At 51.3% G+C, this 15,955-nt stretch overlaps 1 protein-coding gene across 5 annotated transcripts in view; it reads left to right on the top strand.

The window, feature by feature from the left end:
- Positions 1-15,955, top strand: part of SLCO2B1 (solute carrier organic anion transporter family member 2B1) — a 51,118-nt gene that overhangs the window by 11,492 nt on the left and 23,671 nt on the right. For 2 of the 5 annotated variants that reach the window (XM_061204133.1, XM_061204132.1), the window contains exons 2-7: positions 1,994-2,124; positions 3,227-3,364; positions 4,664-4,826; positions 7,771-8,010; positions 8,244-8,342; positions 11,096-11,286. In XM_061204133.1, coding sequence (XP_061060116.1) covers positions 1,994-2,124; positions 3,227-3,364; positions 4,664-4,826; positions 7,771-8,010; positions 8,244-8,342; positions 11,096-11,286 — 962 coding nt within the window. The remainder of the gene's footprint in view (positions 1-1,993; positions 2,125-3,226; positions 3,365-4,663; positions 4,827-7,770; positions 8,011-8,243; positions 8,343-11,095; positions 11,287-15,955) is intronic. The other 3 variants (XM_061204134.1, XM_061204135.1, XM_061204136.1) reach the window with 3 other exon arrangements.

The raw sequence follows: 15,955 nt of genomic DNA, 5'->3' as shown, positions 1-15,955 counted from the left end.
GTGAAGCAATAATACTCCAATAAAAGTCTATTAAAAAAAAAACCACATGAGATATCATTTCACACCCATGAGGATGGCTATAATCAAAGAGACAGACAATAATAAGTATTAGCAAGAATGTGGAGAAGTTAGAACCATCATCCATTGCTAGCAGGAGTGGAAAATGGTGTTAGAAAACAGTTTGGCAGTTCCTCAAAAAGTTAAACATAGAGTTACCATATGACCCAGGAATTCGACTCCTGGCTATATACCCAAGAGAACTGAGAAAAGAAAAAAAAAAAAAAAAAAAAAAAAAAAATATATATATATATATATATACACACACAAAAATTTGTATATGAATATTCACCATACCTGAAACAACACAAATGTCCATCAACAGATAAATGGCAAACAAAATGTGGTTGATATATAGCCATACCCTGGAATATTATTCAGCCATTAAAAGGAATGGAGCATAGATACATGCTACAACATGGATGAACTTTGAAACATTATGCTAAGTGAAAGAAGCCAGTCACAAAAGACCACATATTGTATGATTTCATTTATATGAATGTATATGAAATATCCAGAATAGGCAAACCCAGAGAGCCAGAAAATAGATTAGTGGTTGTCAGGAAATGGGAGGGAGGAATGGGGAATGACTGTTAATGGGTGCAGGATTTCTTACTGGGGTGATGAAAATATTCTGGATTTAGATAGTGGTGGTAGAGTATGATTTTTTGAATGTACTAAAACCATTGAATTGTGTACTCTGAAAGGGTAGGTTTTATGGTGTGTGAATTATATCTCAATTTTGAAAAATTCCTTAGGCTCCCAGGTATCTTGTGTGAGGAGCACAAAACCCTCACTGGCGGTGGCAGGCCTCCGTAGCCCCCTCCCTGAGTTTGCCTTCCATCTTCCTGGAGAAGGGGTGAGAGGTCCCACACCACCTCTCTGGGTCAGAAGTGTCCTCAGGGCAGTTTTCAGGCTCCAGAAGGAGCTTGTTGAATGAGCGGAAACTCCTGCCAGGTTGAGAGGCATCTGAGACAATGGAGTGGCTTCTGCAGGAAGCTGGACCCCAGAACGGGAGGAAGACCAAGGAGGCCTGGGCTGCCAGGAGGTGCAGGTGGTTTTCATCGAAATGGAGGGGTGGAGTCTCCCAAGGCCAGGCTTCCAGGCTCCTCACTGAGATTAAACGTCAAGAGACTGGGAGAGATGCCTCTGAAGGGACTGCAGTGAGTGGGAGACTGACATGGTTACCATGGTTACCATGGGAGAAAACCAGACACGTGTAATGGGGCCAAGAACCCAGATTCTAACATAGCTCTACCTCCTGAGTCATCTCCACACATGGGGCCTCAGTTTGTCCAGGGGTAAATGAGAGGGGTTAAATGGGATGACCTCTTAGTGCCTTTTCTGTGCAGACCAGCCACCTGGTTCATGTACGATTTGGGCATTGGGGTGGTTAGTTCTGTGATTATAGGCAGGGTGGTGGCCTGTGGAGGTGTTGGTATCTGTTCCAAACTACCCCCAGGAAAAGCCTTTATGTCCTGACTTTGGACCAAGACTTGACCATGCACTGGACCCCAGACCTCTGATCCTAGACTGAGCCAGACAGACACAGACCCAGACCCAAAGTCAGCCTCCAGGAGCACTGGATGTCTCACAGATATAGGCCCCAGAGGGGCTAAGGCTGTGCATTTCTACACCAGGGCCACAGCTTAAAGGTTGTGTGACAGCATCAGAAACTTCTCCCTAGAAGGAAGATTTATGCTGGGAATGGAATGAAGGTGTGAATAGGTGGTCCCAGTGGGATCTGACCAGCATGGGCACATGGCGCACACACACACCCTCTTAGGAAGGGCTCTTTCAGCACCTGGGACGCAGGAAGGCTGATGGTGCTTTGACTTAGATTCTCACCAACCCCTGAAACACCTTGGGCTACACGGTCAGGGCCATTCTCTGGGATTCCATCTCCACTCTCATGCCCTGGCTGTCTGTCCCACAGGGCCAATTGGTGAGGAGCTCCAGGTGCCAGACAAGGACACCAAGGCCATGGTGGGCACAGAAGACACACCTGGAGGCAAAGCCAGGCCAAATCCTCAAGATTTGCGGCCAAGTGTGTTTCACAGCGTCAAGGTACCTCTCAGGGCCTGGCAGGAGCAGGGCCATCCAAGCCCAATAGAACAGGCTCTGCCACTTACAGGCTGTAAAATGCCAAGCAAGTTGCTGCCTTTCCCTGAGCCTCAGCTTCCTCATCTGTAGAATGGGTAGTTGTGATCTATAGAAGCACTTAGCTTGGTTTCAGGTACGTGTTCTCTCCTTCCAGAGAGGCTGCTCTGTGGGCAGTGGGTGACCAGTCTTCTTGGCTCTTGTTTTTCTAGCAGGAAAGAGAAGGACCCCAGGGATCCTGAACCTGTATGAATACTGGGAGTGCTGGCTCCACCAACGGCAGCCCTAAACATCCAAGCCTCCACCAGCACCTACAGGGTGCCAGGCCCTGTGCCAGAAGCTGTCCCCACATGGTCTTATTAATTCTCATAATAACCTGGGGAGGCAGGGGTGTCTTCCTTGTTGCACAGATGAGGAAACCGAAACTCAGAAGAACAGACACTCTATTTTTTAAGCTGTGGCATAAACACCCTATTTTTAATTCTTTGAGGCAAGCATTTTCTTCTCTTAGGAATTCTGCCAGTTTTTCAGGAGGAGTGCAGGCAGGCGGGGTGTTTGGGTGAGGCTGAGTGAGGTGGGGTGGGTAGCTTGGGGGTTCGCTGTGTGCAGGTGGTCTCCCAGGGGAGCTCCAGGGGAGGACTGGGTGGGAGCTTCCTCGGGAAAGGGGCAGGGTGGTGGAACACGGAGCGGGGGCCAGTCCAGCCTGGGGGACCTCTGGGGGTCAGAGGGGCTCCTGTCATCCTTGGCCCCATGAAGACCCTACTCTCAGTCCTGTGGATTTCAGGTCGCCCCCGGACTCCTGGGGTAGCCAGGACAGCTTTCCTAGTTTTTAGGCCTGTGTGAGAATCCATGCATTACTCCAGTATCTCTCTCTCTCTTCTTGTTCTGGACTCTTCCTCTCTTCCTCTGTCTCCTCCTGTGTGACTGTCTCCTCTGACTCTATTTCTCTATCTCGTGGCCTCACTTTCCCTCCCTCTCTCCAACCCCAACTCGTCTGTCTACCACCCACCCGCCATGATCTCCCCGGCCCTCCGCCCACCCGCTGCCATCACCGCGGCCCCTCCGACAGTTCTTCGTGCTGTGCCACAGCCTGCTGCAGCTGGCGCAGCTCATGATCTCCGGCTACCTCAAGAGCTCCATCTCCACAGTGGAGAAGCGCTTCGGCCTCTCCAGTCAGACCTCGGGGCTGCTGGCCGCCTTCAACGAGGTACTGGCCCCGGCACAGCTGCGGGGGGGACATTGAGGGAGACTCACACCCCCCCTCCCCCTCCCTCACTGCCACAACATAAACCCTTCCCCCCCAGTGCCACATGCAGCCCCCTCTTAGCTCCTTCCTATCCCGCCTTTGGGGGGCCCTCTGTTGGGGGACGCGGAGGATTTTAGAGCTAGCCAGGGTCCCCATGTCCCCCCATTCTCCTTTTGGTTCCTTCACCTTTTCAGGCACCCGGCTATTGTCCGCCCCAGGAAGGAATCAGAGGAAGCCAATTCAATAGTAGTGAGAGAGGTTTAAATTAGATCAAAGGCAGAACTTTGGGACCTTGGCGTGGTTGGGGGAGGGGGTGCTTCCGCGGCGTGGAGTTGCCCCGGGATCCACAGGCCTCTGCCTCTGGGATGACAGCCAGACAGCCAGGAGTGGACAATCTGCTTTGGGTGGATTGGGAGATAAGAGTCCAGCTGTGCCCAACCCCTTCCCCACCAGATATTTTCACCCTCAGAAAGGGCCGCGGTTCCAAGAACACTCTCTTCTCCCTGACCCCCAGTAGATTTCTGTGAAATTCTCTCTCCCTTGGGTGATGTGTCACATTCCTCCCAACCCAAGGCCTGTGGTCTACACCGCGTCCCCAGGTGCTCCTTAGCACTCCACCCTCAGATCTCAGAGGTGGGAAGGGAACGTCATTACCTGGGGTCTTGGGCAAGTCACTCCCTGACTCTAGGCCTCAGTGTCCCATCTATAAAATGGAGTGACTGTCCTTCCCAGGATCAGTCCTCCCACTGACCTTCTGCTGATACCGCCCCCCTCCATCGGCAAGGAGGTAAGGGGTAAGTACCTCACCCGCGGTCACCAACCAGTAAGCCGCAGAGCGGAGTGCACACCCCAGCTTCTGACAGCAGAGCCGCCCTTCCCTGCAAACTCTTACATCTCCTCCAGCACCCACATCCGAGGGTTTTGATTCTAAGGCTCAAAATCCAAGCCTTAGTCCTCTGGCTTTAGATTTTCTTTATTTGTTTCTCGTTCATGACTTCCCAGAAGTTCTAACACGGGGCCCAACCCACATTCTAGAATAAAATTGAACTTCTAGCCCTGTCCACGTTGCTCTTATTTCTCTCCTCTAATGGGACACTAGGGCCCTTCCTAGGAGGACCCAGAATCAGTATTTTTAAGACGGACCCAAATGATTCTTATTCAACCAGCTAGTCCATTCTACAGAAGGGAACGCTGAGATTGGCGAGAGCGACAAGGCCGGCCCTCTGCTCCACTTTAATGGATCCTCTCATCCCTTTGCAGGTGGGGAACACAGCCCTGATCGTGTTTGTGAGCTATTTTGGCAGCCGGGTACATCGGCCCCGCCTGATCGGCTATGGAGCTATCCTTGTGACCCTGGCGGGTATGCTCATGACTGTCCCCCACTTCATCTCAGAGCCGTACCACTACGACCACACCAGCCCCGGTAAGAGCAGGAGGGGCTGGGCTGAGGGTGTACCTGAGCTGCTGCATTATTGTGCACATGGCCCATCCCCAGGCCACCAGCGGTTAGGATGGGCCCAGCTTCCCAGAACACCTACTACTCCTCCCCCCCACCCCACTGCCTCCTTCAGCCGCAGCCCAGGCAGGTCCCTCTGGCAGCCCTGGGCAGTGGGATAGTGGGTAGTCCTGGGGCAGAGAGGTGAGGCCCTCTGGGCATCTCTTGGTGAGGGCCTGTTTGTATGTCACTGCTTTTATTTTTGAGGTGGGGGTGGGTTTACAGTGCAGCCCACTTTAGGGCCTGGCCTGTGTGAATCCTCAGGAAATATTTACGGATAATAATATATAATAATAGTATATAATATATAATAATTTGTATATAATAATAACAGTATCACACACCACTTACTAGGCACCACTCTTCTAAGCACTTTATGTGTATTGATGCATTTAATCCTCACAAGAAGCCAAGACATTGATGAAAGAAAGAATGAATGAGTGAATGAACAAATAAAACCATGAAAGAATTTTGGACAGGAATAGTGAAGCCCCTGTTGCGCCCAGTGGGATTTTGTTGAGAGTCAACTTGACAGATGGATGCCTGTCCCTTGGAGAACGACTCAAGCAGCCTTCCCTGTCCCATCCACCTCTCCACCCATTCACCCATCTATCCATCCATCCACCTACCCATCTACCCATCCACCCATCCATCCACCAACCCCTCAACAATCCATCTGGTGGTCCACCCAAGAAACCCTTAGCGCTGCCTACTTTGTGCTGGACCCTCTCAGGGGACTCAGTCCTTGCCTACTGGGAGCTCCCAGTCTGGGAGAGGAAACAGACAAACAATACCTCCCTTTCCCTCACTCATTGTATCAATTGTGTGAGGAAGGAAGAACAGGACCGAAGGAGCCCAGGGAAGTAGCCCACGGCCCAGCCTCCATCATGGAAGGCTTCCCAGGGGACGAGCGCTGTCAGAAATCATCCTTCCTCCCTTGTCCTCCCATCAGCTCAGACCCCGGAGCTCCTACTCTGTGCCAGGCCCAGGGGTGGAAAGATGGAGCAGGTACAACCAGCCCCAAGAAGCTGCGAGGGAGCGTGGGTTGGCGTGAGCATGGGCAGCTCTGCTGCAGGCCAGAGCGTCCAGCACCAGACAGCCAGGGGGAGCCGGTAGAGCCCTGAGTAAGGGAAGGATACTGGAGGCTGGAGTGAGCTGGAGGAGGTGGCAGTTGACAGAAGGTGGGCATTTCAGGTGGAGGGAACCGCACAGGCAATGGCTGGGAAGTGGGGAAAGTCCAGGAAGAAAGCAGAGTGGTTATCTAGGCCTGAGTGGAGAACTGTCAAGAGGCCTGACTAGGATGCTGAAAAATTACACTTCCTTACATTCCTCCGTCCAGAGTCTTCACTTTAACAGAGATTTTCCTGTGCAGGGTCACACACAGTCTTCATCCTCACTGCCATACGACACCATTCTGCTCCCCATGAAAGCCCAAGCAAACTGCTTCTCCTGCCTGAGCCTCAGTCTCCACATCTGTCCAATGGGTGGACCAGACTTGGTGACCACCAAGCACCCACGCTACTCTGACATACAAGGCTATTTCATTCACTCGTTCCTCCTCATTAATGAATTACTTATCATTAGTATTTATGTGCCAGGCCCTCTGCTAGGTACTGGGGACCCAGGGGTGGAAAAAAAAAGATCTTATTAAAGATCCCCATAATAATCCTCATATCTAATGTCTAGTAGGCACTGTGCACAGGCACCAATCACCACTCCTAATGCTTACAACCCTTTGAGCAGGTGTTATCATTATCCTATTTTATAAGTGAGGAAACAGGCTCAGAGAAGGAGGTACTTCCCCAAGGCCCACAGCTAGTAGATGTGCCCTGGTAGCCTGGCCCTAGAGCCTCTGCTCTGAACTACTGAATTATTCTGCTTCTGAATTCCGTATTTGGTAGAAGCCAACTGGTAGAACTTCCATCCTAGGGGGCTTGTTCAACAGATGACGAAACCGAGCCCAGAGGGGCTGAGGGCCTCTCTGCCAAAGTCTCACCGTCTTCAACCCAGGCAGTCTTGGTTGAGGGTCCAGGTCCTTGACCTTGGTTCACATGGCTTTTTCCAGCCCTAAAGAGTGGCTCTCTGGGCTGGGTGGACATGGCTCAGAGCTTCCAGAAAGGGCTGGGCCAGCCGTAGAGAGAAGGCCACTTCTACACCCGCATTCGGGATAATAATAGTATGAGGGTCTTCTTAAGTTTGCTCAGCAAATATTGGTGAGCTACAGGAAACAAATGTCTGGTACTAATTTAAGAAATTTCCCTTTATTGCACTCTGCATCTGTGTCCCGAGCTGACACCGAGCCTCCCCATAATGAAGGTCAAGGGCACTAGAGCCCTCCACAGCCCAGGCCCAGCATCCCCTCTCTTGCCTGGCCCTGCCTTCAGCCCTGGCCTTGACCTTTACACTCTGTGAGCCAGCCATGCTGAACTTCTCAAGCTCCTGGTTTTGCATGTGCTGTGACCTCTTTCTGGAACACCCCCCTCCCCCACCTTCCCTTTCTGGAAAATCTTGTTTGTTCTTCTCCACCCAGTTCAAACTCCACCTCCTTCGACCGCCCCACCCCTCCAACCTAAGAGCCACTGTTGCCATGGCACTTCCACATACCTCTGCTCAGAGAGGTGACATAGGGCGGTTTAAGAGCATGGACTCAAAGCTGGACTGCCTGGGTTCCAATCCTGACTCTAACCCTTGCTAGTTGCTGTCTGAGCATCAGTTTTCTCATCTGTAAAATGGGAGTAATGAGAGCACCTCTTCCCTGGGTTTGTTGTAGGGGTCAGATGATTTATATACAGGGCATTTAGAACAGTACCTTGCATCAGTAAGTGCTATATAAGTCTTAGGTATTGTCCTAATATTTTTTATCATCTCTCAGCAGACATGCCACAGGACTTTGAGGCCTCCCTGTGCCTGCCCACCACTGAGGCCCCAGCCTCAGCCCCGGCCCCATCCAACAGCAGCTGCTCAGGCTACACAGAGGTCCAGCATCTGGCCGTGGTGGGGATAATGTTCACGGCTCAGACCCTGCTCGGCGTGGGTGGGGTGCCCATTCAGCCCTTTGGCATCTCCTACATTGATGACTTTGCCCACCACAGCAACTCACCCCTCTACCTCGGTGAGGACCTGTCCCAACCCTCGGGCTCTGAGGGAGGGCCCGGCCCAGGTCGGGCTAAGTATGAGTCCCTGACCTCTGCCCCATGTGGCTGGTAAAGGTCTGGAGAAGCCTTGGAGAGCTCCCCGGCCCTGACCAGGGGAGATGGGCTGCTCTTGCCCGCTGGAGGCTGGGCAGGCACTAACCTGCAGAGGGAAGCCGGGCTAGAGTGGTCTAACCTAGGCTTCCTGTTGCAGGGATCCTGTTTGCAGTGACCATGATGGGGCCAGGCATGGCCTATGGGCTGGGCAGCCTCATGCTTCGCCTTTACGTGGACATTGATCGAATGCCAGAAGGTGAGCCTCAGAGCACACAGTTGTCCCCAGGGGCACATAGACACAGCTGACTGACCACTGGTCTCATAGGAGACACTGAGCCAGGGGACCCAGGTTCAAATCCCAGCAACCCCATGACCTTGGACATGCCTCTTAACCTCTCTGAGCCTCAGCTTTCCCATCTTTGAGATGCTCTCTGTCCTGCCCACCTCCCAAAGCTGTAATCAGAATGCAGTGAGAATGTGGCGATGAGCTATAAGGAGGCGTCAGATGGAGAGTTATAGTTGTTGTCACTATTGTTGCGAGTCTTCACCTAGTTCCACCCCTGAGCTCCCCCGGGCCCCCAGCCCCCTGCTCAGATACGATGTGGAGCAGACAGGGTCACGTACTCTTCTTGGCCTGTGGGGCACTCCCATGTGTTGCGGGACAAGCCTCAGGACACAGAGAGGACACTGGCATGCTGGAGAGAACTTTGGAGCAGGACTCAGCTACATTGGCCATCTCAGATGGGAAATCCACTGGGTGACCTCTAAGGACCCTTCCAGCTCTGACCACCTCAGAGCCTGACAACCTGTGCTGAGGACACCGTTTGGGGAATAGCGGTCTCTGATCCAGGTAGTGGTCAGGGTGGGCCAAGGAGTGGAACTGAAGCTGGGTCCGAAGGCAGCCAGGAAGGAGGAGTGCTGGGGATCCCAGAGCTCTGGCGCTCTATGAGGAGTGGGAGTGGAATTTTTTTAGAACAGGTCACTGCGGCATCTCAGCTGCCTGCTGGTCACACCAAGTAGCTCTGAGCCCCAGCTCTGCCTTCTGCCTCCTGCTGCTAAGATGTCCCATCCCTCACCTGGAGATTTTCCAGCAAGCCCTAGAAGCCTCAGGTGACACACGTACAGGTAGATGGACAGGCAGATTCTGTTTCTTGTTCTCTGGCTTTTGCCCAAGGGTGCCTCCAGTCAGGACAGGTCTGGGCAGCTCTGAACAAGAGTCGCTAGGGAAAACCCTGCCCCACCTCCTTTCCTTCTAGAAAGCTGGGCCAGGAGCCAAATGTGGACTCTGGTTGTAACTCCTCTCTCCCTCAATGGAACAGTCTTGGGAGTCAGGAGTCAGTTTCCCAGACGCACCCCAGCTCAGGGGATGGGGGTATGTTTCTGGCTGTGTTGACATCATCCTGGCAGCTATGCCACCTTCACAGGCAGGTGTGGCATTCCTGTGGACCAATGTGCCACCTCCCTAGTCCTTCTTTCTCTCTGGGGGATTGCATGGGTTGGGCGGGTCATATCCACTGCAGGCACAGACTGGTATGTGAGAAGCGGATCTGAGATGTGTGTGTGAGTTCCCACCAGCCTGGCGCAGAAGCCAGGGGAATAATAAGTGGAGGAGGGAATCAGTGCAGAAGCCAACTTTGCCCCCAGTTTTACAGATGCATTCGCTGAGTGCTGACTGTGTACTCTGGCCCCTGTCCAGGAGGAGCTCAGGATCAAGCACCTGGGAATCAGCCCCACTCATGGGGTTGGTGTCATCATGCATCTGTATTGTTAGAAAGTGTTTGCAGACGCTGTGGCAGTTGAAGGAGGAGATACCCAACTCAGCCTTGGGGTCAAAAGGTCTGATGGGAGAGGTGGGCACTCCAGTCAGGAGGTACACCTGGGATAGTCTTGTCCTAATTACACCTGGAGGGGGATCAAAATCACCTGGGGAATTAAAAAAAAAATTTTTTTTATTGTGGTAAAAGTCACATAATATAAAACATACTATTTTAACCATATTTAACTGTACAGTTCAGTGGCATTAAGTACATTCACATTGTTATGCAACTCTCACCATCCTCCATCTCCCAAATTTTTCACCTTCCTAAACTGAGGCTCTGTCCCCATTAAACACTAACTCCCCATTCCCCCTCCCCACCTCCCACTCCCACCCTCACCCCTACCCCCCAGCCCCTGACGTCTACCAATGTACTTTCTGACTCTATGAATTTGACTTTTCTAGGTACCTAGTATAAGTGGAATCAAACAGTATTTGTCTATACCTAATGTATATTGGAATGCATTTTTAAGATTAACTTAATATATGTCCTGCAAACAGATTGTACCATCTTTTTTTTTTTCCTCCCTGTGCTATACAGTAGGTGGGGAACTTGTTAAAGGCACAGATTCCTTGGTCACCTTCCCACCCCATCCTGTGGCAGTTCTAAGCTGGTCATGGGTAAGGCCAGGTTTTTTTGACAAGCACCCCTTGTGATTTTAATCATCGTGCAGGTCTGAGAACCACAAGAGTCATCCTAGCCATCAGTTTCGTAATAATAATCACAGTAGTAACAATAAGCAAAGAGAAAACACCCATGTAGACATTCTATGTGCCAGCACTATTCTAAGCGCTTTACATGTATTAGTTTCTATGATTCTTACATCCGCCCTATGATGTAAGTGCTACTAATATCTGTACTTTACAGAGGAGGAAACCGAGGCACCAAGAGGTTAAGTAACTTGCCCAAGGTTATGTTAGTAATGGAATTCAGACCAAGCGGTCCATTTCCAAAGTCCGTGACCTTGACCACGACACACATTGCCTTAATAGTTGAAAAAGTTGAGGCCCAGGAAGGATCAGGGACTTGCCCAAGGTCATACAGGATATACTAACTGGCAGGGGCACAACTGGAACCCAGATCTCCTGACTCCCAGCACAGGCCACTTCATGTCTCAGAGGCCGGTCCCAGGGTGGTGGCCAAGAAGTGACAGCCCATCCTGACCCTAATATCACATGGTCTTCTCTTCTAGGTGGCATCAGCCTGACCTCAAAGGACCCCCGATGGGTGGGTGCCTGGTGGTTGGGCTTTCTCATCTCCGCTGGCACGGTGGCCCTGGCTGCCATCCCCTACTTCTTCTTCCCCAAGGAGATGCCCAAGGAGAAGCGTGAGCTTCGCTTCCGGCGAAAGGTCTTGGCAGTTTCAGACTCACCTGTCAGCAAAGTAAGCCCCCTGCACGCCCCACTGTAGTCCAGGCTCCACCCCCAACCCACTTGTCCTCCTTTATAACTTTAAACTCCATCCCTCCTGGGCACTGCACGTCACAGCTTACAAAGCCATCTCCCCGACGTCCCTGCACAGTGTGTATTTCCTGCCCCTCCACAGCTGAGGAGCTCGAGGGCCAGAGATGGAAGTGACCTACCCAAGATCACGAGACCAGCAAGGACAGTGCTGGAACTAGAACCCAGTCCTGTCTGAGCCTTCTCCCCTCATTCTAACCACTACCCTACCACCTCTCTGCTTGTTGCTTAAAGCGTTTGGTAGATTCTGAACGTGCTATGGCAATGTTGAGAACTGGGAAGAGGTGGAGGGTTTGCAGGAGGGTCTGGGAAGCTTCTCTAAAGAGAGGGGAGTTGAACGGGACAATGAAGGACGTGCGGAAGCATGGAAAGGAAAGGGAGGGGCATTCTCGGTGTGGAAACAGCCTGGGCAAAGGATTTGGCTATAGAAATGAACCTGGCCTTTTCAGGGACAGTGAGGGGACAGACATGTACTGAGTGCCTCCCTGGTGCCAGGCGTCAGGCTGGACCCTGGGGCTCAGCACATGGTCTCCACCCTTACTTAAACCAGGCACAGCCTAGACTCTGAGGACGGAGTCCTCAGACAGAGTCCTCAGATCTGTCCTTAAGAGACAGATAAGTTGTTAAGATAAGTAACAACTGGCGAGGCACCGCAGGGGTATCTCACTGAATTCTTCTGCTCGGCTCATGGTCTTTCCTCAGAGGACAACACTGAGGCCCAGAAGGTGCAAGGATGTGCTCAAGGTCACAGGTAGTAGGAGAAGGCAGGACCATGTGAGGCCACTGGGCAAGAGAGATGATTCTGGGCCAGGGACCTCTAAGTTTTCCAGGGACCCACAAAAACACGAGGCCCGAAAAACAATAAATTGGCTGTAAAATACAAAAGAAAACAAAATAGAAATGTCTTATAAAAGCTCAATTGTATGTCATTAACGTCAGCTTCATTAACTTTTCTTTAATACTCATACACATTTCATTACATTCTGAAAATTTGTGCATTAGACTTTCTTTTTTCCCAAGTCTGGGAGTATAAAGGAAAAATACTCCTGTTTTACCTTTACCTGTCCCCACGCAATATTTCTGTGGATTTGATTGTTTGCTGGAGTGGCTCACAGAACTCAGGAAAACACTGACTTATGTGTACCAGTTTATTACATAATAAAGGATATGGTAAATGAAACAGATGAACAGCCAGATAAAGAGATACATAGGGCGAGGTCTGGGAGGGTGCCGAGCACAGGATCTCTGTCCCTGTGGAGTTGGGTACATCACCCACCTGGCTGTGTTCACCAACCTAGAAGCTCCCTGAACCTTATACTGTTGGGATTTTTTATGGAGGCTTCATCACGTAGGCATGATTGATTATTAACTCCCTTGTAGCCTCTCTCTCCTCTCTGCAGAACTAGGGGGCAGTGGTGGCCTGAAAGTTCCAAGCTTCCAATCATGGCTTGGTCTTTCTGGTGACCAGCCCTCACCCAGGAGCCCACCAGAGTCACCTCATTAAAACAAAAGATGTTCCTATCACCAGGAAATTCCAAGGGGTTTCGGGGCTCGGTGTCAGATGCTCTTACCACTCAGGAAATTACAAAGATCTTAGGAGCTCTGTGTCAGGAACCGGGATCAAAGACTAAATATTAGATCAAAAGATTCCCCTAACACCCTTATTTACAAGAGTTTTAGGACCTCTGTGCCAGGATTTTGAGAAATCACAAACAGTCATAAATTAAGGAAGTTAGTTGTTGCTAAGTAATTCAATTTCAAAGGGACAATTTATAAAAATCCTGTCAAATATTTTGCAGCAAGAATAATTCAATTTAATGTTGCAGGTTGGTGCATTTGAATATGTTTGCTGTAATGTGAGATAGTGCCTCATCCTTAGAGCAAGAAAATTTAGGCCTAAGAGGAAGGGCTGAAAATGTCTCTACCTGGAAAAGCTGGGACTTGACCCCAAGTCATTCTGACACCACACCTGGCTGCCTTCACCAGCCCGTCTCCCACCCCCTGCTGCAGCAGAGGCTATATACATGGGGCTGGGGGGACCAAAGAAAATTGACGTTGGGACAGCCAGCAGGGGCCAGAACAGGAAAAGGCTTGCCTGCCAGCTTCAAGAGCAGTGTGTAGCCCTGGAGGGAGTCCCATGGCTTTAGCACCAGGTGCTAAGTACAGAAGGGATTGGAAGGGACAGGGGAGTGTGCAGAGAGCAGCTGGGGGCAGGGAGATTGATGTGACAGCTGTGGTGTTGGTCCAGGCAGGAACCAGTGCATTGGCAGTAAGGCAGGGTGTGGGGATGAGTCCAAAGAACCACGCAGGAGGGGGACCACACAGACCTGGATCTTGCTCTACTATGGGACGGGCATCCCAGAGACAGCGAAGGGCTGATGCTGGCTCAGAGGCGGGCGAGGCAGGCGTTGGAGAGAGACCAGTTTCAGGGGAAGAAGACAGCTTGGAACCACAGATGGTCCTTCCTGGTTCTGCTTAGCTCACGCCAAAATATGAATGAGAAGAAATTCCTGGAACTTGGGGAATTCTTAGAAGCAAGGGTGATCACAGAGGAAGGAAGGGAAGAGACTGGGTTGCCAGTTATGGGTAATCTCCAAGCTGGGTCTTGCCACAGAGAAGTGGCACTTCTCTGTTCTGAATTTGAACAGAGAAGAAGTGCCACTTGAGCCACGGGGTGGAAGAGGTGGAAGAAACAAGGGTGAGCCTCGGCTATGCTGGGCTCAGTCATATGTCAGTCATGTGACCTTGAGCAAGTCACTTCCCCATTCTGTTCTGTTGTGTACGATGCTGAATTTAGATTCCTGGAGCAGTATTCTGTGTGCCTCGGATTCTGAGAATGCACTATTCCTTGAGTCGAAGCTGCTGTGATGCAGAGATTCAGATTTTTAGAGCTGTGTCTCTGTGATGACTTGAAACCCTGGCTCCCTCGCTGTGAACCTGTCTGGCTGTCTGGATTCATTCTCTCAGCACATCGGGGATGGAGAGTGAGGAGGGAAGGCGGTGAGAGGTTCTTAAAAAAGACCCGAAGGCTGAGAACATGATGATCTGCTTCCAGCAGCATTCAGGCAATAAATATTGATGTGGGAGGAACTGTTCCCCGCCTCCTGAGGCTGCCTAGGCTGGGTCTGCTTGCAGTTGCTTAGGCTGGCCCAGCCCACTCAGGCCACTGATGGGGAGGGGGATGGACCAGGAGGAAGGGCCCAATTAGGCAAAATTGGCAGCCAGAAAGTCCAGGTCCTCATACGTGGGATGTGTATCTTCCATGGGGAGTAGGAACAGGCAAGGGGAGAAAGTGAAGTGGGGGACTATTTCTGAAGTCCCTTCAAGCACCCCCTCCCAGGCTCAGGGGTCCTCTAAATACCCTCCTAGAAGTAAATGCAGCTTTTACTGGTATCCAGGAGATAGTGGTATATTATATAAGGATTGCGTGACCCAGAGAAGGTCTCTGGCCTCAGTCTCCCTGTCTGTACAATACGCAGAAGACTGGACAAAGTCTCCTAGCTCTGGCAGGTTCATTGGTGTCTCCTTTACATGGCTCCCTGCCTGTGGGGCACTTTTACATGAGCACTTTTACAGGAGGACCGAAGGGTGTATCCCACAGCCCTTGCCCCAAGGAGCTCTCAGGTAGTGAAAGAAGGCCAGGAGCAGACAGACGGAGGATGACTGGATGACAGCTCAGGTTTCTCCCATGGCCAGTGCTTAGAGTTCCCTGCCAGCGGGGAGGGGATTAATAGTCTCCAAAGAGAAGACTGTGAGATGGGGGATGGGGGAGGCCATATCGGCATGGGAGGGGCAGGAGCTCTGCTTCCCTGCCTTTGGTTCTGTCCATGTGTCTGTGACCTCAGAGCTCAGGTGGCCACCCAGATGTCTTTCTAGAAGTGAACCAGAGCAGGCCTCACCTCTCTCAGGCCTCAGTCTCCCTGTCTACCATTAGCCAGTTTCTAAGGTCCTGTCAAGCCGCCGGGCTCCTGGCACATGGCTCTGCAGAGCCCATAGAGTAAAGATGGTCTCTTAGGGGCTCCCTAGCAGGTCAACTGGGCCCATATAGCTTTGTGGCTGTAGGATCCCATTCAGCCAGCAGCCCTCCTGTGCTCTCCACGCCCTTAGGCCCTTCTGAGCTACCCTTTGGGCTGGACCAGGGGCTGAGAACAGATCTCCTGGAGATCCTGTAACCCCACCCAGACTCTGACCACCACTGGCCTCTGTCATATTTCCCAGCAGCCTCAGTGTCTGTTATTCTGGGGCATCTCCCAGAGTCTGGGATTGGAATATTACCTGGTTTTAAAGTTCTATGTTTCTAGTAGTTGAAGATTCTCGAGTATTTATGTTCTATTATTCTAAGATACTGCGCCTCAAATGCTGTGTGACTCCCAAAATTCACATTTCTAAATAGCTACAATTTTGGCCTAAGAGTCTATGAAATCCATTGTCTCCTAGTCATTAACCTCGATGTGCTTCTTTGGGAGGATGTTCAGGGATGGGGACAGGAGTGGGCAGTGGCAATGGCCTTGAAAACCTAGGACTTAGGGCTCGTCTGTTGGGGTCTGCCCAGGAGGAAGGCGCCTGTAACCCTGGGACTTTGTGCTCCCACT

The sequence above is a fragment of the Eubalaena glacialis genome, chromosome 10, assembly GCF_028564815.1.
Source record: "Eubalaena glacialis isolate mEubGla1 chromosome 10, mEubGla1.1.hap2.+ XY, whole genome shotgun sequence".
Classification (NCBI taxonomy): Eukaryota; Metazoa; Chordata; class Mammalia; order Artiodactyla; family Balaenidae; genus Eubalaena; species Eubalaena glacialis.
This window is presented reverse-complemented; position numbering and strand designations above follow the sequence as displayed.